General features: G+C 40.3%; 1 protein-coding gene across 14 annotated transcripts in view; it reads right to left on the reverse strand.

The window, feature by feature from the left end:
* LOC126334721 (diacylglycerol kinase epsilon-like) overlaps positions 1-24,972 on the reverse strand; it is a 189,051-nt gene that overhangs the window by 131,444 nt on the left and 32,635 nt on the right. For all 14 annotated transcript variants that reach the window (XM_049997255.1, XM_049997246.1, XM_049997250.1 and 11 more), the window contains one exon: positions 7,486-7,616. In XM_049997255.1, the coding sequence (XP_049853212.1) occupies positions 7,486-7,616 (131 nt within the window). The remainder of the gene's footprint in view (positions 1-7,485; positions 7,617-24,972) is intronic.

Below are 24,972 nucleotides of genomic sequence, written 5' to 3' on the forward strand. Positions count from 1 at the left end.
CTAAAAGCAGTACAGTAAGGCATCAAGAGTTTCCATGTAAGTTCTTCAGTTACCCTCCAGGGAACTGTACACTGTAATAGTAACAAATTTGTTTATTTATCTATTTATTTACATTTTCTTTGCATGGAGCCAGCACAAATATGGCTTTCACAAACATCAGGCATAATAATATGAGAAAAATTATATTTACAAAATATGTTACATACTACAATAGTTGCACCTATTATCTACTTTATACACTTATTACTTTAAGGTTGATATGCTACTGGTTCATATCACAAGCAGTGTCTTCGAATTCATTGAATGAATATAAACATTTTTCTGTTAGAAAAGATTTCAGTTTACTGTTAAAATAAATCCTATTACCAGTTATTAATAGTTTGATACTAGGTTAAAGCAACTCAAACCATTGATGTATAGACTCCTGTCTGTCATTTTAAATTTTCTTCTTTTCTGAAAGTACTTATATTTTGTTCTGGCGTTGTCCTCATGTATCCACTGCACTTGATAACTTCTGTTGGTTGACTCATAAAAAAGTAAGTAATTTAAATATGTATAAAGAATATATTTTTAAGTATTTGTGCTGCACAAATACTTCACTGCATGATTCTCTACGGCGTACCTCATGCAGTATAAGTATGATTGCTTATTTCTGTAACAGCAATATTCTTTTTAAGTGGACATTAGCTGCACAGCCCTATAATTCAGTCATCTAGTTAAGAAGAGGATAAATTGTTCCATAGTAAACTATTTATAATGTTTCACTAGGAACTATCTTGGTGCACTTGCTAAGGAGATGTAAGTCACTACCATATACATTACCCAATATTAGCTCACAAGCAGATGCTTTTACAACCTAATGTATACAGAATTTACCTATTTCTATACTTTTTAATTTATATTCATTTTTATATAAACATGACAACTCTCCTTTATCTGTATTGGTTCTATCTGACTATGCATGTAATTTATAACCATTTTTGTTGTTGTTAAAGCCAAATTCCAGACAGACAGCAACCAAGAAAAATAGAAGAAAAGAAACTTCATGCACAGCAAATTGGGATAAGCTAAGGGCAGTATCAACTTCCTTCACCAAAATATCAGGGGAATAAAAAATAAAGTAGATAAGCTGATAATGTGTTAAGATGATCTCAAAAATAAGAATGAGATTGATATACTTTGTCTGAGCACCATGTAACTGTGGGGATGGAAAATGTCAGTATAAATGGGTATAATATAGCATCTTCTACTTTTAGATCTAGTATGGGTAAAGGAGGAGTTGCCATTTGCATAAAACAAGGGTATAAATACAGGACTGTTGAAGTAAGCAAATTTTGTGCTGATCAGCACTTTGAGGTTTGTGCATGTGAACTTCAGCCAGATAAGGTTGTGTTGACATTAGCGACAGTGTACAGGTCTCCACTAGGAGATTGGGAGCTGTTCATAAAAAAGTTTGACTCCCTATTATGCTCTCTGCCAGACAAAAAGAAGTAGTTATTAATCTGTGGTGATTTCAATGTCAACTTTCTAAGCAATTCTGATAGGAAAAGTGAACTAGAAGTGTTGTTAACAACATATAACTTAGAATCAGCGATCAGTTTCCCTACACATATAGCTCAGGACAGTAATACTCTACTAGATAATGTATTTGTACAGCAAGAGGATGTAGAACGAACACATGCTTTCCCTGTGGCAAATGGATTATCTGACCATGATGCACAGCTGATTAACTTACAAAACCTAACAGGGCGTACACTTCAGAAACCATTAAATAAAAGTGTGAGGGTGTTCAACTGGTATCTATAGATCACTTCAGAGAAAGTTTAGAAAATGTAAACTGGGAAGATGTATATAATGAGCCAAATGCTAATTATAAATGCAGCATATTTCTTGATAAATTTATATCCCTTTTTGAACATTGTTTTCCAAAGAAAATTTATATTTATTACTAAATGTAACACCACAAACTTTACAAAGGAACCTTGAATTACTACAGGTATTAAAGTGTCCTCAGAAAGAAAAGGAAAACTGTATGAGGAAGCAAGAACTAGTAAAGATCCAGACGTAGTTTTACACTATAAAAATTATTGTAACATACTGAGAAAAGTTGTAAGGAAATCAAGAAATATGTGTGTTAAGAGAAGAAATTAACAACTCCAGCAATAAAATCAAATCAATATGGAATGTTGTTAAAAGGGGTAGGTAGTATTACTGTTAAAGAGAATGAGACCATCTTAACCAAGAGTACACAAATAGCCAATGTATTTAACAATCACTTCTTAAGTGTAGGAGAAAAAATTGGTGAGAATAGTTCAAAAGAAAAAGCCAGGCAGTACATGGAAGAGTCACTGTTGAAAATTTTTATCAGATTAAGTTTCATCTAACAACCTCTTGTGAAATAATGAAAATTATAAAATTTTTGAAAAATAAATTTTCTGTTGGAGTAGATGACATATCTAACAAGTTATTAAAACAACGTGGACCAATTACAGCTGACGTTTTGAGTCACATATGTAATGCATCACTGACTCAGGGTATTTTTCCAGACAGGTTAAAAATGTCATTGTCTGGCCTCTCTACAAAAAGGGAGAAACCACAGATGTCAATAATTACTGGCCAGTATCCTTGCTTACAGCATTTTCGAAAATCTTTGAGAAAGTAACGAACTCAAGAGTGGTTAGCCATCTCAACAGTAATGGGATACTTAATAAATCACAGTTCGGATTTCAGAAATGCTGTTCCACTGAGACAGCTATATACAATTTCACTGTCAACATTATAGAGTCTTTAAATATTAAAATGTCACCAGTAGGAATATTTTGTGACTTATCCAAAGCATTTGATTGTGCGAATCATGACATTATGTTAGAGAAATTACAATTCTATGGTACAGCATGTGAGTGGTTTAAGTCATATTTACAGAACAGGAAGCAAAAAGTCTCTTTATAGGCTCCAAGTGATTCAAAGGAGTTTGCCAGTTCATCTAACTGGGGTGAAATTACATTAGGTGTTCCACAAGGTTCGATCATGGGTCCCCTCTTGTTCTTGATATATGTGAATGACCTCCCCTTCTTATGTGAAACAAGATACTGAACTGACACTGTTTGCTGATGATACAAGCCTAATTATTAATCCAGTAAAAGAAAGTCCAATAGAAAATGATACAAATAAGGTCTTTGAAAAAGTTATTAATTGGTTTTCTGCGAATGGGCTTGCTCTGAACTTTGAAAAAACACAGTACATCCAATTTTCTGCTGCAAAAAGTATAATTCCTTCAATAAATATAACACATCAAAAAAAGTCAGTAACCAGGGTAGAGCATACTAAGTTTTTGGGTGTACATATAGATGAGAATCTTAATTGGAAAAGTCATGTTTTGAATCTCCTAAAGCGACTAGGTTCAGCAACTTTTGCAGTCAGAATAACTGCCAATTTTGAGGATGTAGAAATTAGTAAGCTAACATACTTTGCATACTTCCACTCTCTGATGTCATACGGAATAATATTCTGGGGCAACTCAACACTTAGGCAAAAGGTATTCACTGTTCAAAAGAAAGTAGTTAGAATAATGTGTCGGGTTCATAGTCACACATCTTATAGGCATCTGTTTAAAAGGTTAGGAATTCTTACAACTGCTTCACAGTACATTTACTCAGTAATGAAATTTTTCCTTAACGACATGGACCAGTTTAAAATCAACAGCGACATTCATGATTACAAAACTAGAAAAAGGAAGATCAACACTATCCTTTACTTAACCTCTCCTTGGCACAGAAAGGGGTAAAATATGCTGCTATAAAACTTTTCTATAAATTACCTGATGAAATAAAATGTCTGACAGACAATAACAATACTTTCAAAAACAAATTGAAATCATACCTCCTTGAAAACTCCTTCTATACCATAGATGAATAATTGAATATGAGTAAATAAATCTGGGGATATAATATATGCATTCTGTGCCATTTAAGGGAATGGGATAGATAATAGAAATATATAGGTATAAACTATAATGTAAAAAAATTAAAAAAAAGACTTGTTTTATGTGTACATTTGACACGTTCCACACCATAACTGTTTTTCGATGCTATTGATCAATGGAACCCATAACTAACTAACCAACCTTTGAGATTTTCTATCCCTGTGTTAATATGGTGTTGAGACAAATGATTTATATTTCTCACCACCAAATGAGATCTTTCCAACAAACTAGCAACTCATTTACTTTAGTATCCCCCCTCCCCTCCTCTCTCTCTCTCTCTCTCTCTCTCTCTCTCTCTCTCTCTCTCTCTCACACACACACACACACACACACACACACACACACACGCTATGCTCTTATGTCATGAACAGAATAGAATAAAATCTTTATCATCCTTGCATCATGTTTATCACACAGTTAGCTTCACCAATGAGATTTTGATGTTTGTACAAGCACATTTACTCACAAATACATATGTTCACAAGTGATTCTCATTACATGCCTACATGAAAAGTACCCAATTCTCCCTTCCACTTTCACAATATAGATCTACATACTATTTATGTAATTACATAGTGTTTGAGTAATTAAACAGCACACACAAACTTACCTGTTAGAACTAGAGCCCTTTATTCACTATTTGGGTCATTTGAATTACTTAGAATGAATTCTTCAACTGAATGTTATGCTTTTGTTTTAATTCAGAAGTATCTAATATCTGATGAAATTTATCTGGAGGTTGGATTTTTACTGTTTATGTTATTTTATTGACTAAGTTCAAACTTAGATATATGTATGACTGAAAACCTTAAAAATGATAAGCCTAGGTTACAGTCATTTCTTGTACTGTGCAAATGTAAATGGATTTGTCTTTCTGTGCTGGCAGATCCTCTGAGGATTTCTGCAAATACATTTGTCATCCTGGCTTTATCCCAAGGCTATGGGAATTATATTCCCATCTTCCCATAGCATCCATGGGAACAGCACTAAGTAGGCTTTCATGGAACAGAAATCAACAAGGATACAAATACCAGCCATGAAAGCCTGAAATGCACAATCACACTTGTGTGTTTAGTACCTGCACCTACATTGTCGAAGTGATGTGTAATACTTTTTACACTATGCTGTTTCTAGCTCCCACAAATAAAAGTAGGCTAGAGGAAATTAAACGTATTTCAGAAGAGACTATGAAACTTATTCTCAATGTAAATTCTGTTTGGCCCTTCTTATACTGAAAAATGTATTCAGAAGTTCACTGTGTAATTCAGCATAATTTCCCACATGTGTCATTACTTGAAACCAATATACACTCCTGGAAATGGAAAAAAGAACACATTGACACCGGTGTGTCAGACCCACCATACTTGCTCCGGACACTGCGAGAGGGCTGTACAAGCAATGATAACACGCAAGGCACAGCGGACACACCAGGAACCACGGTGTTGGCCGTCGAATGGCGCTAGCTGCGCAACATTTGTGCACCGCCGCCGTCAGTGTCAGCCAGTTTGCCATGGCATACGGAGCTCCATTGCAGTCTTTAACACTGGTAGCATGCCGCGACAGCGTGAACGTGAACCGTATGTGCAGTTGATGGACTTTGAGCGAGGGCGTATAGTGGGCATGCGGGAGGCCGGGTGGACGTACTGCCGAATTGCTCAACACGTGGGGCGTGAGGTCTCCACAGTACATCGATGTTGTCGCCAGTGGTCGGCGGAAAGTGCACATGCCCGTCGACCTGGGACCGGACCGCAGCGACGCACGGATGCACGCCAAGACCGTAGGATCCTACGCAGTGCCGTAGGGGACCGCACCGCCACTTCCCAGCAAATTAGGGACACTGTTGCTCCTGGGGTATCGGCGAGGACCATTCGCAACCGTCTCCATGAAGCTGGGCTACGGTCCCACACACCGTTAAGCCGTCTTCCGCTCACGCCCCAACATCGTGCAACCCGCCTCCAGTGGTGTCGCGACAGGCGTGAATGGAGGGACGAATGGAGACGTGTCGTCTTCAGCGATGAGAGTCGCTTCTGCCTTGGTGCCAATGATGGTCGTATGCGTGTTTGGCGCTGTGCAGGTGAGCGCCACAATCAGGACTGCATACGACCGAGGCACACAGGGCCAACACCCGGCATCATGGTGTGGGGAGTGATCTCCTACACAGGCCGTACACCTCTGGTGATCGTCGAGGGGACACTGAATAGTGCACAGTACACCCAAACCGTCATCGAATCCATCGTTCTACCATTCCTAGACTGGCAAGGGAACTTGCTGTTCCAACAGGACAATGCACGTCCGCATGTATCCCGTGCCACCCAACGTGCTCTAGAAGGTGTAAGTCAACTACCCTGGCCAGCAAGATCTCCGGATCTGTCCCCCATTGAGCATGTTTGGGACTGGATGAAGCGTCGTCTCACGCGGTCTGCATGTCCAGCACGAACGCTGGTCCAACTGAGGCGCCAGGTGGAAATGGCATGGCAAGCCGTTCCACAGGACTACATCCAGCATCTCTACGATCGTCTCAATGGGAGAATAGCAGCCTGCATTGCTGCGAAAGGTGGATATACACTGTACTAGTGTCGACATTGTGTATGCTCTGTTGCCTGTGTCTATGTGCCTGTGGTTCTGTCAGTGTGATCATGTGATGTATCTGACCCCAGGAATGTGTCAATAAAGTTTCCCCTTCCTGGGACAATGAATTCAGGGTGTTCTTATTTCAATTTCCAGGAGTGTATTTCATGTACATATTTTCAGCATAGTGTAGATTTCTCTGTGCACAGAACCCTTGTACTTACAGTTTCTAATAAATACTGTTAAATTACAATTATTTACTGGTATCTTACTGAGTTTGGATCACAAAAAGGTATTGTTAGAAGCACATTAGACTCAACCTGCCTCAAAAGCCATGATCATTAAGTCAGGCCTTTGTGATCGTGCTCGATTCACAGGCAGCCAATTCACATCACAAAAAAATTTCACTGTCTGTATTTGGCCAGTAAGGGGAGATGAGGTGGTGGCATAAAGTTCCTGATCACCAGAAGTTGTCCCACTGTCCTGGTTGAATTTCAAATCTCTCCACAGTGTCTCACAGAGTAAGGCCACATGATACTGTTCATGGTGATCCACACATCACATGAGGACATTAAGCTCGGTAACCCCCTTCTTGGTAACAGAGAGAAGTACAATAAGTGTCAACACTGGTTTTCACTCTCCCTCTCCTTTCAACATCATACAACACAAACATGACACCACACTATTCACACGGAACCCTATTAATTACCTACAGTCACAACACAGCTCTTACACACAATGAGTAAAGGGGGCAACTGTGTGCAAAAGAATAAAACCTTTCCTGATTAGGAAAATTCCTTAGGATTTCCCAGCAAACAATACCATATGAACATTTTTTCCCTTTTGTGAGGCAAGACTAGAGAAACAATAAAACAATGTCATTTACAAGATGGTCACTGTGATTACTATTTGTGTGGCAATTACATTTCTCTTACCTGCCCAAGCTGTGGTTTGCATGTTGTGTGTACTGCTCGTTGGCACCAGCAGCACTGCCAGTCAACGAGCCCTGGACCACATCCACATTCATCATCACAAACATCACACACAGCACCAGCTGACAGGTTTCCTAGAACACAAAATGAGACTACTGAAACTAGTTCACAATTTTAATAGTGTCAGTTCTGCTACATCCTTTTGTACTCTAAGGTAATACATTTATTTCATCCAACATGTCTCTTACAATATATCTTTAAAAGCAGGACAGCCGGCCGCGGTGGTCTAACGGTTCTAGGCGCTCAGTCCGGAACCGCGCGACTGCTACGGTCGCACATTCGAATCCTGCCTCGGGCATGAATGTGTGTGATGTCCTTAGGTTAAATAGATTTAAGTAGTTTAAGTTCTAGGGGACTGATGACCACAGATGTTAAGTCCCATAGTGCTCAGAGCCATTTGAACCATTTTTTTAAAAGCAGGACAGAGCTTTGATTAGTTCTATCCTACCCTCAGCGCATCACTGCCATTTGTATGTAATATGCACCTATCACTGCCAACATTAGGACAGACTCTCTCTTATGCTGTGTTTGTATTCCTTTCCTACAGAAACCAGTACCTGTATGTTAGAAGTACTGACCCTGGTTGTTGAAACACATGTCCCACTGTGACACAGGGTGGTGAATGGCTGTCTCATAAAATTCTGAATGGCTTTCTCATAAAATTCCTGGGGCTACGACGTTAACCAGTTCCACGTGTACAACTGGACGTCGTCATCTGAGGTGAATTGTTTGCCCCCTCAGAGCCTTTTTAAGGGGACTAAAAATGGCGTAATAACAGGTGGTGAGATCCGGACTGTATGGAGGGTGGCTAACAACCTCCCATTTGAATTTCTGCAGGAGTGCCATGACTGTGTTGGCCATATGAGGCTTTGCATTGTCATGGAGCAGAATAACACCACAGGCGATATTGTCTGCTCATTTTGATTTTATTGCTTGGCAAAGGGTAGTCAAGGTATGCAAGTAACTCTGGGCATTCACTGTTGCCCGTGCTGCAGGAAGCAAATGAGAAGGGGGCCATCTTGCACAAAGAAGAACATCAGCGTAAGCTTTCCTGCACTCGTGTGGATGGCCTTGCCTTTTTTTGAGTGGTGGTGACCCTGAATGTTTCCACTAGAGACTTCGTCATTTTGATTCTGGTTTGAAGTGATGATGCCATGACTCATCTCCAGCCACCACTCATGCCAGGAACACATTCCCTTCCTGAGCATAGCGCTGCAGATGAGCAAGACAGTGGGGCACCCATTGGGCATGCACTTTGCACATGTGCAGCCATTCCTTCATGACGGTGTGAACACCTCCGACACTCAATCCAACCACGGCATCTATGGCTTTCACTGTCACTCGGTTGTTCTGGGTAATGAGTGTCAATACCAGCTGGATGACATAATCGGTAATGCAGTGTGGTGTTCCAGACCATGCATCATCAACTATCGACATCCGTTCTTGCCTGAATTGATGAATGTCCATTCCTCCTACTCCTTCCGCTGTCAGAAAACGAACATCATCTCTTTGCTCTTCTGTTGACGCCTCCATGTCAATGTTTGCAATATGACTGGCAGTTTTGGACAATTGATGCATGCTGCTGCTAGCTCTGTATAGTCACGTGGTGTGTACGCGTGTCCTCTAGCAACAGGCTGTGAACTTCCACGCTCTGGTCGGAACCCTACATTGTAAGACAGGCCATGATATTACCCTCCTGTCACCGATTTGTGAATTCCAGACTGCAGCTTCTTTCTTTTTGCATGGCCCTTATATATCTGAATTCTCTGTTTATCATAGAGACACTGACATCAGGAGGTCCATACACGACTATCCATAAAATTTAGAAATAACACTGAAAATAACTAGATAAAAACAAGTATAAACTATCAGTACAGGCGTATTTAATATGAGGCCAAAATACTGTGGCTGGGTAACTACTTATAACTAATGGGTGAACAAGCCACCATGCAGTACACTAAAACCACATACCTAAATTTTGGGAAGGAGTCCTAACATATGGAGTCCTAACATCACATAAAACCAAAAAATACAAACCACACTCACCTCATTATCAGTTAAAGTAGAAGGTAGATCCTGTGGAAAATCCAGGTCTGCCCTCAGATTGTCATACAAAACACTCATTTAAAAAAGTCGTATTGACAGCTTTGTGCCACATCTTTGACACATTAGTGGTTCCTTGCAGTGTAAGAGAAAGCCATATGTCAATGGGCAATGTCCCTCTCCAACCCTAGTAAGCACTATTTCTTCAGTTTGTCATGGCTGAAAGGAGTTAAGCCACATTCACACTCAAGTTTTCACTGGCTGTAGCTTATTGCCCAACACTGCCAGCCGCTGAGCCTCCATGTGTGTGTGTGTGTGTGTGTGTGTGTGTGTGTGTGTGTGTGTGTGTGTGTGTGTGTGTGTTTTATTCCCGATGTAGATTCTTCAGCCTTCTTATCTGAAGATTTCGGTTATTAGAAACCACGGAAACTAGGAAGAACTTCAGCGATAGAACTACGTGAATATGGAAAGAGGGAAAAAATAGGCAGGTCCTCAAATGAAAAGTAAGAAAGGATATAAATAGAAATGGTTGCTAAGATCGAAGAAGAGAAAGAAGATAGCCCCAAAGACAGGAGACCCTTCCCACCCCCCTACCCCAGGATCCCTAACTCGCAAGTACTTGAGTGAGATGCCGGAGGAGGTTTGGTGTTATATTGTCTCCTACAGAACAGACATTCCCACCTTCACCCTTGAGGTCCCCAAAGGAAATCTTAGCAACCCAATGGAAATGGCAAATGGTGAAGAATCAGGTACACCTGTTTGTGGGGGTTGTCTGAAAGGTGTGATGGGTGTTTTGTGCTAGCCATGGTTTATTTGCTCTTGTAAACCATGCTTTTATCTACAACACCCATCCGTTTCAAAGTTAATACAAAACCTCCCATCTACATCACATCCCACAAAAGGTATAAAATATTTTACACAAAATAGAAAATCTAAATACTATGGTATATTAGGTGTTCAACTAGTCACACAATATAATATTTTTTACAAACATAATATTCCAATCAGTTCACTTTATCTAAATATCACTTTTTACCTGTGAGTCTCTAGAACTGTTTTTTATTTGACTGTCGTATCCGTTTTTCTAAGATATAAGATTACAGGATAGTTTAAGATTTTAGGAATAGATGACAGAATAGTTTAAAATTTTAAAGGAATTCAGTGTAGGAAAACTATTTTAGAAGAATATTTTAGAAGAAACACTAAAAACAACTTGGGATCCGATGGTCATCACTCAGCCCGTTAACTCAGAATGTTAAAGTCCGTGGAGGATAAACAACTTTACATCTATTACAGTGTACTTCCCTTTCTCTAATCCAGTTGTAGAATCTACTAAAAATAAGGTCTCAGGATGGATCATTGTTTGTACCCAGTATGGTCCTCCATATTTCTGGTAAAATTTATGAGTATCCATCTTTAGCATCTTTGAAAATGTTGTTTTATGAGAGCCAGGTCATCGACTTGGTATTGAGGTTCTTTAGCCTTTGCATTGTGCTTACTTAATCTTTGTTGTGATTTTTCAATTAAATTTTTAAAAACTATTTCCTGATTCATTTCATAATCAACACTCAGTTGTTCAGGCCAAATAAAACATTTAATTAGAGGTTCTATGGGAGGTTTACCTATAACTTCTAAAGATGTTAACCCAGTCGATAAATGTGGTAAGTCATTCAGAATAAGTTCAAAGTCTTTAACTTTTGTTGCCCACAAAGTACGTTTCTCATGACAGTAAGTAAGACATAACTTCCCAATTTCCTTCATTACTCCTTCACATGGATTTGATGGCTGGTTGTAATTGGATGGTAACACCTGACAAATGCCTTCCCATGCTAGGAATTCTTTAAATTCATTACTTACAAACTGTGGCCCATTATCTGTAAGAAACCGTTTCAGTTTAGCTACTTCTAGAAAGTATTGTTGTAAATAGTATATAACTGCATATTGGCTCTTTTGATTGGATAAGTTTAACATAATTTGACCAGCACTCTGTGATGACCAAAATATTTGATACCCCTCCTTTTCCTTGTGGAATTGGTCCACAAAAATCTGCTGCTGTGAGATTGTGTAATGACTTCGGAATAATAGGGTACATTTTGTACTTCACATGGGTATTATTCCCTTTCACCTTCTGACAGATTTCACACGTTATAATCATAGATGTTATCTTACACCATAACTTCTTAAAATAATAGAACTTATTCATATGGGTTATACACTTTTTGATTGCGAAGTGTCCATATCCTTTATGAACATACCACACGTACCTTCGCAATGAATAAGCGCCAGCACTGCATTATTACGCTATCTCTCCAAAACAAATTATGACCTATAATTTTGCATTTTCCTACTTGATTAGATGGTTAGGAATTCTGGATACACACAGAAAACATTTCTGTAAAGTAAGGGTCATGATGGATATTTTCAGCTATTCTTTGCACCATTTCCTTTACTTGGATGTTCGGATATTCTGCCGATATAAAATTAAAGGCAAAAAACAACGCTGGGTCGTTCCATGCATTTCAGTCCTTCCATTCCTTGACAAATCATCAGGTACAACATTCTCGGAACCTTTTTCGCACTATATCTTAATATCGTATTCTTGTAGGAATAGCAACCACCGCATTAACCTACTATGTAGTAAACGATTACTCATTAGAAATGATAAAGCTCGATGGTCTGTATAAATGTGCATTTCTGATCCCCATAATAGTGTTTGAAATTTTATAATAGTCCAGACAATCGCTAATAGTTCTTTTTCGGTAGCTGTGTAATTTAATTCATGCTTATTTAGATTACGGCTAGCAAAAGCTATGGTTCGTTGTTCTATGTTATTCAGATCCCACTCTCCTTGAAAAAGTTCTGCAGCAATACCGTCATCAGATTCATCTGCCAAATTTTAAACGGTTCACCCATAACTAGATGATGTAAAACAGGTGATTCAACAAGCACACTTTTGACATTTCCGAACACATCATTGGCATCCTGATCCCACGTCCATGGCACTCCCTTATTAATAAATGTAAAATTCTTGGGTAATTTAGTTCTTACCCTCATATGTACCAACGATAGTATCCAGCCATTTTACATTTCTGGGCTGTGGACATCCTTTGATAGCTTTGATGCATTTAGGGTCTGGTCTGATTCCTTGTACCCCTATAATATGACCTAAGAACTTAAGTTCTTGGCATGCAAAGTATGATTTAGACAGTTTCACTATAATACCTTTTTCTTTAAATTTTTCCAAAGTTTTGCACAAAGTTAAACAATGTTCTTCCAAGAAGCTGATAATATCTACATGATAATGTCTACATATATTATCAAGTCCTTCAATAACTCTCTCCCTAGTGCCTCATCTAACGCATGTATGAATACCGACACACAGATATTGAGGTGTCACTGCCAGACACCACACTTGCTAGGTGGTAGCCTTTAAATCGGGCGAGGTCTGGTAGTATACGTCGGACCCGCGTGTCGCCACTATCAGTGATTGCAGACTGAGCGCCGCCCACACGGCAGGTCTAGAGAGACTTCCTAGCACTCCCCCCAGTGGTGCAAATGACTTTGCTAGAGATGGTTCACTGACTTCTACACTCTCATTTGCCGAGATGATAGTTAGCATAGCCTTGAGCTACGTCATTTGCTATGACCTAGCAAGGCGCCATTATCAGTTACTATTGATACTGTGAATCATGTAATGTCAAGAGCGACGTTAATCATTAATGGATTAAAGTTAAGTATTCCACCAGCTACATCCGTTTTTCTAAGTTCTAATTTCCTTGTCCTGTACCAGATCTCACGTCAGCCTGCGTGAGCTAAAACGCGTGCCTTTCGGCCTCCTCTAGTAACACGGTGTTGGCTCTCCTGCCAACCACAACATTGGCGACGAGGCAAAACCGCATTCTTATCAATATTGCTCTGATTTACTTGTGTAATGGCTTCGTCACAATCTCCAGATGTACTGTCCGAATTTTATCGCTTACAGAATCAGCAGACGCAGGCATTACTGGATGCCCTTGGACAGCTCATCCAGGGTCAACGTGCAATGCAAAATGATGCGAAAGCAGCCGCTCCACCGCTAACGCAGTCACAACACGTTGTTGCTCCAACTTTTCGATCTTTTGATGCTGCACTGGAAAGCTGGACAGAGTGGTCACGCCAATTTGGATTCCATCTCGCCGCCTACAGAATTCAAGGTAACGAGTGGCAGCCTTTTCTCCTTTCTTTAGTAGGGGTGACCACGTACCGTGTGATAGTCAAATTATTTCCCCGACGCGACGTAGCAACTCTGTCCTACGAAGAAATTTTGTCTGCATTAGATGCATATTTCAACGAATCAGTCAATGTAGTTGCGTAAAGGTATACCTTCTTTCGTACAAAACGTACGGCAGATCAGACTAATCGGGAGTGGGTTGCAACCTTGCAAGGCCTTACTAGGGATTGTGCTTTTGAGTGTCAATGTGGACTCCCTTATTCAGATACTATGGTACGTGATGCAATTGCACAGAACGTTTCTGATGTTCATATAAGGGAACAGATTTTGAAACTAGTCAACCCCTCCCTTCAACAAGTGATGGACATAGTGGATCGGCAGGAGACACTTGATTTTGCTCAGGAACCATTTGAAACTTCGCCAGCAGTGTGTCAGGACAAATAAAACTTGTGTCATTTTACATCCTTCGTTCTTCTTCTGCAGTGAACTTGTTCGGTTTCAATTTATTTCTGTTGTTTAACTTGTCTATAGTAAATCAGGTCCTATCAGTGAACCAGACAGTGCCTTCAGGCAGTGTTTCTCGCCTATGTGAAGAATTTGCAGACATTTTTGCACCGGGCCTCGGTTGCGCTAAGAACTATAAAGCACATTTGGAACTGAAAGTAAACACGCAACCGAATTTTTTCAAAGCGCGCAATGTTCCCCACGCATTGCATGATGAGGTCGCAAAAACATTACACGACTTGGAATCACAAGGTGTAATTGAATGTGTGCAGGCTTCTCTCTGGGCATCATCCTTAGTAATTTTGCCAAAACCTTCCGGAAAGTTGAGACTTTGTGTGGACTTCACGGCAACAGTGAATCCACAACTAGTGATTGCAACTTTTCCTTTATCCCACCCAGAAGATCTTTTTGACAAACTGTGCCCGGGTAAATATTTTTTTAAGTTGGACCTCGCAGATGCGTACTTGCAAATACCGGTGGACGAAGAATCCCAGCGCGTTTTGGTGGTTAACACACATCTTGGGTTGTATCAATTCAAACGACTGCCATTCGGGTGTGCATACGCCCCTGCATTGTTTCAGCAATATCTACAAACTGTTTGTGCGTCGGTCCCTACTGCAGCAAATTATCTGGACGATATTGTGATCTCTGGAAAGAGGGAAGAAGAACATTTGGCCAATCTCAGAACATTATTTCAGGTCTTGCGACAAAATGGTCTTCGCCTGCGGAAGGACAAATGTGTGTTTTTTGCTCGAGACTTGCCATACTTGGGACATGTACTCAATGCCCAAGGCATACATACCAGTCCCACGCACCTTCGTGCCATACAAGTCTTGCAGATCGAGAAAGAAGCATTGGCTCTCATATTTGGTGTTACAAAGTTTCATGATTTCTTGTATGGTCGTCACTTTACCATAATCACAGACCACAAACTTTTGATTTCGCTTTTTCATCCGACCAAGCCTGTACCTCCACGTACAGCGCAGAAATTCATTCGCTGGTCTATTTTCCTCTCGCAGTACCGCTACGATATCTTGTATCGGTCCACTGCTAAGCACGGAAACGCCGATGCATTCTCCCACTTGCCTGTTGCTGAGGATAGGGCATTCGATTCCTCCGAACTTGCTTGCATGTTCATTGATGCGGAAACCAATGACATGGTCAAATCGTTTCCGATTGATTTTTGTCGTGTAGCTACAGCCACAGCTGCCGACCCTGTCCTTGCTCCCGTTCTGCGTTTTGTTGCTATGCAATGGCTCTTGTCAAAGTCATGGATTGGGGACCCGTTGGTTCGCCGAGTTTTTGCTCACAAGGAGAGAGTTTTTGTACGACGTGGTGTTTTGCTGTTGCGTTCTGATAATGATCAGTCCAGGGTCATGGTACCACGTAGTCCAGGGTCATGGTACCACGTTCGTTACAGTCCTCTGTCTTACAGCTTCTCCACCAAGGACATTGGGGTATAGTGAGAACGAAACAACTTGCTCGTCAGCACTGTACTTGGTTCGGAATCGATGCCGCAATTACGAACATGTGCTCTTCTTGCATGGTGTGTGCCGAACAACAATCAGCACCACAGCAGAAATACTTTGCATGGCCAAAAGCCACTTCCTCTTGGCAACACTTCACATCGATTTTGCTGGTCCATTCTGGAATGCTCGATGGTTGGTTGTGGTAGATTCATTCAGTAATTTTCCTTTTATTGTCCGGATGTCTTCCACGACATCATCTGCCACCATCCAAGCGTTATCCGCTATCTTTTGCATTGACGGTCTTCCACAGACTATTGTTTCTGACAATGGCCCACAATTCATGTCCGCAGAATTTCAGTCATTCTGCAAGGCCAATGGTATTCAACATCTGACGTCTGCACCATTTTCGTCACAGTCAAACGGTGCCGCTGAAAGATTGGACAGGACTTTCAAGTCACAGATGTTGAAGCTAAAAGAGTCGCATTCTCGGGAGGACACGTTATTGTTCGTTTTGTCCTCGTATCGCTCTCAGACCCGAGATGGGCGCTCGCCGGCTGAGTTGCTCCACGGTCGTCATCATCGAACCTTGATGTCTTTGCTACATCCGCCGCATCAGGTTCCTGTGCAGTGGCAGACACCTGCTTTTGGTCCACGCAACGTTGTCTACTATCGCCACTATCGAGGTTCACGCCGTTGGCTCGAAGGGCGCATTCTTCACTGCCTCAGACGTGCTATGTATCTGGTTTTGGTGGCCTTTGGTTAGGTGCATCGGCATCTCAATAAGCTGTGCCTATGTCGTCGCACGGGATCTGCCGCTTGCCATCTGCTTTCAGTGACGGTGCCGTCCCGTCAGTGCCCCGGGGACCCATCTACTGGCTCGCCTCAGCCTCAGGTGTTACCGACGCTGGCTTCCATTTTGCCCCATGGCACGCGCCACCGCCACCATTGCCGCCGACGCCGCCTGTTCTCCCGCCGGCGACAGCCGCAGTGGACGCGTCTCTACACCTGCCGGGCGCCTCAGTGGTCACGCGATGCCGATCACTTCCGGTGACCGTTGTCCTCTGACATGAAACTCTTGTCCGCTCCGGACCATATGTCGTCTTCGCCCGTTGGGTGCCCCGGCCCGATGGAGGTCGACCCTTCGGCCCCTCCTGTCTCTCTACAGGCGCATACACCGCATGTTGGCGTGCACCCTGGTGCAGGTTTTCAGGCGTTTCCTAGCTCCCCGCGGTCCGAATGGCAGGGTGCAGGTGGCACAGCCTCGCCTGTTGATAGGCTCCCCATCTCGTTGCATATGTCAACATGGGGTCCTCCCCACGACGGGCGGAAGCCTTATACCGTGCGCCGATTTGCGGGGGAGGAATGTGGTGTCACCGCCAGACACCACACTTGCTAGGTGGTAGCTTTTAAATCGGCCGAGGTCTGGTAGTATATGTCGGACCCGCGTGTCGCCACTATCTGTGATTGCAGACTGAGCGCCACCCACACGGCAGGTCTAGAGAGACTTCCTAGCACTCCCCCAAGTGGTGCAACTGACTTTGCTAGAGATGGTTCACTGACTTCTACGCTCTCATTTGCCGAGACGATAGTTAGCACAGCCTTCAGCTACATCATTTGCTATGACCTAGCAAGGCGGCATTATCAGTTACTATTGATACTGTGAATAATGTAATGTCAAGAGCGACGTTAATCATTAATGGATTAAAGTTAAGTATTCCACCAGCTACGTCCGTTTTTCTAAATTTCCAATTTCCTTGTCATGTTTCAGACCTCACGCCAGCCTGCGTGAGCTAAAGCACGTGCCTTTCGGCCTCCTCTAGTAACACAGTATTGGCTCTCCTGCCAAACACAACAGATATTAAGTCCGAATGGCAACACATTGAAATGATATGATTTACCATCAAACAAAAATGCTGTATACTTTTTGGATTCTAGATGTAATTTTATTTGCCAATATCCCTCAGTCAGGTCCATAGTGCTATAAATTTCTTGCCTTTCCAAATTTGGATAACAATTCAACAATATTAATTGGTCTCTCTCTCTCTCTCTCTCTCTCTCTCTCTCTCTCTCTCTATATATATATATATATATATATATATTTTTTTTTTTTTCAGTGCACAAGCATCTAATACTAATCATACTCCTTCTGTAGCTTTCTTTACCATGACCAATGGATTATTCATGCTAGAACCTCGTTCTATAATATTATTATCAATCATTTTATTGATTTCATCCCTAACTGCTTCCTTCAAACTTACCGGTATTGGATATGGCTTACAGAAGAATGGAGTGTCATCTTTGATTTTAAATTTACAAATATAGTTGCTGATATTGCCTGGATGATTGGAAAATACTATTTCATACTCAATTAAATTTTAAATAAATCTCACTTTTGTTGATTGGTTAATATTAGGGACTCGTTAACTTTGTCTTGTATGTCAGTTCAATGTGTTACTTGTTTTACACTATTGATCTTTGGTGACAAGTTTGCTGTAGCTGTTAATCGCAGACACTTACACTCAGTTGTTTGTTTTCCAATGCAATTATCTGTCATAAACAGTGTCCAGTATTTACTGTTCCCTTTATCACAACAAAGACGACTCTCGTCAAAGTTTAAGATGATTTTAAATTTTAATAACCAATCTAAACCAAATAATACACCTCTATTAATATTTTCTACTATTAATAGTATTTGCCAAAATCATATATCTCCAATACGACAGTTCACTTGAGTTTTGTATCTCACGATTTTACTCTTCGTTCCTGTTATCCTCACTATGTAAACTCCTGTTACTGGCAAAAGTGGTAAGTGCTGTTAAGTCTGTAATGAATTAAAGAATGCATTGGAGATGAGTGATACCTCACTCCCTGAATCTATAACTATTTTAACCTCCACGGTTTCCACTGTCCCTGCTATTATAGGTTGTGGGTTATTGGTATCTACACTTGGTTCTTCAAGTAGTAACCATTCCATGTGGGTATTTTGTGGGTAAAGTCAACATACTTATATGAAGCAAGACCTTCTAATGTATCTTCATGACCTGGGCCCTGGCCCTGGATCCAGATCGCATTGCAATTTTCCTCATTATTACTAATTACAGGCTGGTTACTGAAAAGAGATATCTCACTTCCATTTTGTGCTCTACTGTTACTCAGTACAAATTCCTGAGAAGTTACTGGACCTAAATTTGAAGGTGGATACTTCTAATAATTGTCGTCATGATTTTTCCTGTTGCATTGGTTACTCTTGCTAGGTTTGCCTCATATTTTTTGACATTATTACCACTATTCCTTTTGTAGGTCCGATTTTCACTTTGGTGCAATTTTTTGTTGTGGCCCTTATTTAAAGCATCAAGTGCATCTACAAAGGGCAACAACTCTTCTATCGTCTTCCACCCACTACATAAGATATCTTTCCTCACATATATGGGTAATCAATCGTCTAATTAAAATCCGCACTAATCCTTTTTCCTCCATCAGATTACCTAAGTACTTTGCACGTGTTAGATGCCAATTGAAATACTTCCTCATTGTACCCCATGTATTATTGTAATATTTTGGGTCCCACAAATCAGATATTAACTTCTCCTGGGCACTTGCAGACCAATACTTCTTTTTAAATTTCTTTTGAAAATCTTCCCAAGAGGAAAAGTTCTCAATATTTACTGTTCCCCATTTGGAGGCTTCTCCTAGAATGCAGCCCACAGCAAATTCAATATTTTTAGAATCTCCCCAATTTTTCGGTAAAGCTTAGTTAAAACTTTTCAAAAAATGTGTTGGATGTACCTCTCCATCGGGCTTAAATTTAGGGAATTGTCTTGATAACCCTGAATGGGCTCCTCATTGCAAATCAGTAACTACTTCACTGGTTAGCACCACATTAGGTGAAGTTACTCATTTTTCTACTTGTTCCTGGATAAGTTTGAATTCTCTCTAGAGTTCGTCTATGCCTTTCCTGGTATCAGTAAGTTCGGAAGAAGCCATAGGTGACATGTTCCCAGATGTTATTCTCTCGGTAACTTTTCTTTCCATAATTTCTTCAACTTGTTCTTCCAAACTACTTACATTTGCGATATCAGAGTATGCTAGTTTCTCTTTAAAGCTTCTTTCTATATTATCCACTTGTGTACTTACACCTGTAATCTGTGATTGAATGACAGGCATTAACTCGCTCTGCTTATCTACACTTTCTTTTTAAAGTACTCAGTCCCTGTTTTACAGCATTAAATTTAACATTACACACATTTTCGAAAGATCCTAATTTTTCATTGATTTCTGATTCTACAGTATTGCATCTGTCCTCAATCTCAAATTCTAACTTTTTTGATAATTCCTAAAAAATTTCATTCTGTTTACTACTAAGATCAGTGAACATTTGATTTACATGAATGTGCAGGGAACTAGTCAATTCATTCTTGAAATTTATCTTAAAATTCTCTTCTTTAGCATGTAAATCGTCGAATTCAGTCTTCAAATCTCCCATGCCTTCACATATATTACTTAATTCTTTAGTTTGTGACTCTACCTTGGCACTTAACAATCCTAAAGTTTCATTCTGAACATCCAATTCAGCATTTAAAGTTCCATTCTGAGCATATAATTTAGCATTTGAAGTTGTACTCTGGTGATCTAATTTAGCATTTAAAGTTGTACTCTGTGCATCTAATTTGGCATTTAAACACAGGCTCAGAGCATTTAAGGCTTCATTTAACTGAGTTTTGATTACATTTACCAACTCAGACGAGTCTGGCACTTCTTTACCAATTGTCAAAGTCATAACTGTTTCTGTAGTTTCCCTAACTTGCTGTTCGTTAATATTTTTACAAGGTTATGAGCATTTAAAAATTAACTTTTAAGTATAATAACTAAAGCAATAAAGTTCACTCAATAGTTTGTACCCCTTCTTGCTAAATTTCTAAAGTTTTGTTTTACACTCATCCAGCGTAGACTTCTCGCAGCGTAGGTGAGCGGATGTGATGGGACGTCAGCACCGGAGAACAGCAGCTAGTGCTGGAGACATCAGATATGGGCTGGTTTCCAAGTCTGTGTCCCCTCGATGTGTGTGAGAGCTGTATACGCCCTGCACCAGATCTTCTTAGTCGTATTGTTCGAGGCATATCTCTTCTTAGTCTAATAGGTCAAGATCTTCTCTACAGTTATTAATGTTGTGATTTTCTTACATCTTCTCCTTTTTTACATTCACAAATTACCGCCATCTGATACTTCCGGCTCAATTCAATTTCTTCAAATGATTCTTTTGTCTCACTATGCTCGGTTGCTATGGCAACATATGATATCTTCTTATCTCATTTTTGTCTCAAAATTCCTGTTTTCTTCTGTCCTTTCACACCGGTTGCCACATTCTAATGATTTGAGGACTAAGAGTGTGTGAAGTGTATGTGCAAACTTCCCACTTCTCCTATACGAGTCGATTTACTTGGTGTACTCAGCCGAACTGCTTCTCTGGATAGCCGGCTTCTGGAATCTCTATAAACTTCTTCTCCGAAGAATGATGCTAGTTACTGGAACCTTAAAGACTCTCTCTACTTTGCAAAGTAATAAGGTACTTGAAGAATACTTTTCAACAACTATCGATACATTTGAGCTTCATAAAGAACAAAATTCAAACTTCGCACACAAACACTAGACTTCTTGTAAGTCACTCATGTCGTCTCACATTAGAAACAAATTTAAGTACATTTAGCAAAGAGTTGGCTTAACAACCATAACCCTATTACAAACAAATTGTAAAATACATCTTGCATCCAGCAAGCCCAAGAGTTTTTTTCCCCCTTAACTTTAGAATCTCAAATGGTCAGTGATACGATTAGCACAGAATAATCTAGAAGTTCCATGGTTCTCCCATATACTTTCACTAGAACTTCCATGGATCGCCCGACAAGTACTTGTCAGTGCCGTTTGTCCGTCGCGTCTACCTTCTGCTCGAGATTGATTTCACACCTCCAGACACAAAAATGTCATGGGCAGTAGGCAGGATTCTAGCATCCCACTCTCACACCTAAAGTATCATGTGTTTGAGACAGTAGAAGGCTAAGTGGTTCTAGAATTTACACAAAAATTCTCGAAACACTACAGTAGTCCCTAGCTTTCAAACAAGTGAATTAAAAAAACAGAGAGTGAGGGCAATTAAAATTAACACAAACAGTTTTCTCCAAAGAGAGGTTGAAACCTGGGGTCTTTACACTTTCCTCCAACTGCCTGGTCATTGTTTGTTGTGTAGTTTTATGTTCGAAGACTGTTTGATGTAGCTCTCCATGCTACTCTATCCTGTGCGAGGCTCATCATCTCCGAGTAACTACTGCAACCTACATCATTCAGAATCTGCTTACTGTATTCGTCTCCTGATCTCCCTTTATGACTTTTAGCCCCCCCCCCCCTCCCCCCCTTCACACACACACACACACACACACACACACACACACACACACACACACACACACACACACTTCTCTCCAATACTAAATTTTTGATCATTTGATGTCTCAGAACATGTCCTATTAAACGATCCCTTGTTTTGGTCAAGCTGTGCCATAAATTTCTTGTCTCCTCAATTCTATTCAGTACTTCCTCTTTAGTTATATAATCTACTCCTCTTATCTTCAGCATTCTTCTGTAGGGCCACATTCAGAAAGCTTCTATTCTCTTCTTCTTGTCTAAAATGTTTATTGTCCATTTTTCACTTGCAACATGGCTACACTCCATACCAATACTTAATATTGACAAATTTCTCTTCTTCATAAACTCTTTTCTTGACATTGTCCATCTACATTTTATATCCTCTCTACTCTAGGAATCATCAGTTATTTTGCAGCCCAAATAGCAAAACTCATCTACTATTTTAAGTGCCTTGTTTCCTAATCTAATTCCCTCAACATCAACTGATTTCATTTGATTACATTTCATTAGCTTTGTTTTGCTTTTGTTAATGCCCATCTTATATCCTTCTTTCAAGACATTGTCCATTCCGTTCAATTACTCTTCCAGGTCCTTTGCTGTCTCTGAGGGAATTACACTGTCATCAGCAAACTTTAAAGTTTTTATGTCTTATCCCTGGATTTTAATTCCTGTTCCAAATTTTTCTTTTGTTTCCTTTACTTCTTTCTCAATGTACAGATTGAATAACATCTGCAACAGGCTACAACCCTGTCTCACTCCCTTCTCAACCACTGCTTCCCTTTCATGCCCCTCAACCCTTATAACTGCCAACAGGTTTCTGTACAAGTTGTAAATAGCCTTTCGCTCCTGGTATTTTATCCCTGCCACACTCAGAATTTCTAAGACTATTCCACTCAACATTGCCAGAGACTTTCTCTAAGTCTAAAAATGCTATAAACTTAGGTGTGACTTTGCTTAACTCATCTTCTATGAGAAGTCGTAGCATCAGTATTACCTCATGTCATCTTCTATGAGAAGTCGTAGGGTCAGTATTGCCTTGTGTTCCTAAATTTCTCCTGAATCCAAACTGACCTTCCCTGAGGTTGATTTTACCAGCTAGTCCATTCTTCCGTGAATAATACGTGTCAGTATTTTCTAGCCATGAGTTATTAAACTATAGTTCAGTAATATTCATACCTGTCAGCACCTGCTTTCTTTGGAATTGAAACTATATTCTTCTTGAAGTCTGGGGGTATTTCGTCTATCTCATAGATCTTGCTCACCAGATGGAGAGTTTTATCGAGGCTGTTCTTCCAAGGCTATCAGTAGTTCTAGCTGAATGTTGTTTACTCCCAGGGTCTTGTTTCGGCTTGGGTCTTTCAGTGCTCTGTCAAATTCTTTGCCCCGTATGATACCTCACATTTCATCTTCATCTTCATACACATTCTCTTCATTTCTATAATATTGCCCCTAAGTACATCTGTCTTGTATAGACCCTCTATATACTCCTTCTACCTTTCAGTTTTCCCTTGTTTATTTAGAACTGGTTCTCCATCTGAGCTCTTGATATTTATACAGCTGCTTCTCTTTTCTCCAAAGTTCTGCTCAATTTTCATACAGGAGGCATCTATCTTTTCCCTAGTGATATATGCTTTTAAGTCCTCTGGCCATCCCTTCTTAGCCATTTTGCACTTTCTGCCAATCTCATTTTTTAGACATTTGTATTCCCTTTTGCCTGCTTTATTTAGCACATTTTTGCATTTTCTCCTTTCATCAGTTAAATGCAACATCTCTTGTGTTACCCAAGGATTTCTGTTAGCCCTAATTTTTTTACCGACTTGAGCCTTTACTGCCTTCACTATTTCATCTCTTAAAGCTACTCATTCTTCTTCCACTGTATTCCTTCTCCTGTTTTTGCTATTCATTCCCTAATGCTCTCTCTGAAACTCTCAACAAACTCTGATTCTTTCAGTTTATCCGGATCCCATCTCCTTAATTCTCTACTTTTTTTTGCCATCACTTTGGTTTTAATTTAATCTGGGCAGTTAAACCAAGATCTCTTCCCATGTGAAGCACAACATTCCACCAGCATGCCACATGATTATTGCTGATGTATGCCCAGAGCTTAATGTTGCAGAGGACTAGCTGTACTCACCAGTTCCCAGCTCAGGAAACCGGAAACTGCCAAACCATACCCAGCCAAAAAAGACCGAGTTCTCTGAGGTGCCACCATTCGACAGCCCCCATGGGGCACATGTGGCTTATCTAATGTTAAGAGTGCAGTGAACATAGCCCCAAAAATGTGTCTAGCCAATATACTAAACCAACAGGGATTTCCATCATGAGAATAACTATCAATGAAAGAACACAGTCCTCCAAAATATTCCTTGTAGCAAGACGCAGCTATATTATCATCCTTGGATTGGACATCTTGTGAATATCACAAGTAATGGAATATTGGTGCTCCAGTTTGACAGACTTACTCCAAAAAGTTCATGCAACGAAGATTGTACTAGAATACTGTCTACCACTGGAGATGCTATTATCCCACAAACAACAAGATGAGTTCTGAGGAGCTCTAGTGCATTGCAAAAAAGTTCTCCCCCTCACAAAATAAGTCAATGTGTCAGTAACTATTAGAAGTCAACAAGGAGAGCCCTGGGTCACCAACTGACATGAACAGCAGAATTCATCCCTAAGAGTAATGCATAGGGGCAGCTGAACCAGTCCAGTCTGATCAACTTCATGCCATCAATGATTCAGAAGAAAGGGAGAAATGCTGTGAAATTACAGAGTCCTTAGCACTCT

This window comes from Schistocerca gregaria, chromosome 2 (genome assembly GCF_023897955.1).
Source record: "Schistocerca gregaria isolate iqSchGreg1 chromosome 2, iqSchGreg1.2, whole genome shotgun sequence".
NCBI lineage: Eukaryota > Metazoa > Arthropoda > Insecta > Orthoptera > Acrididae > Schistocerca > Schistocerca gregaria.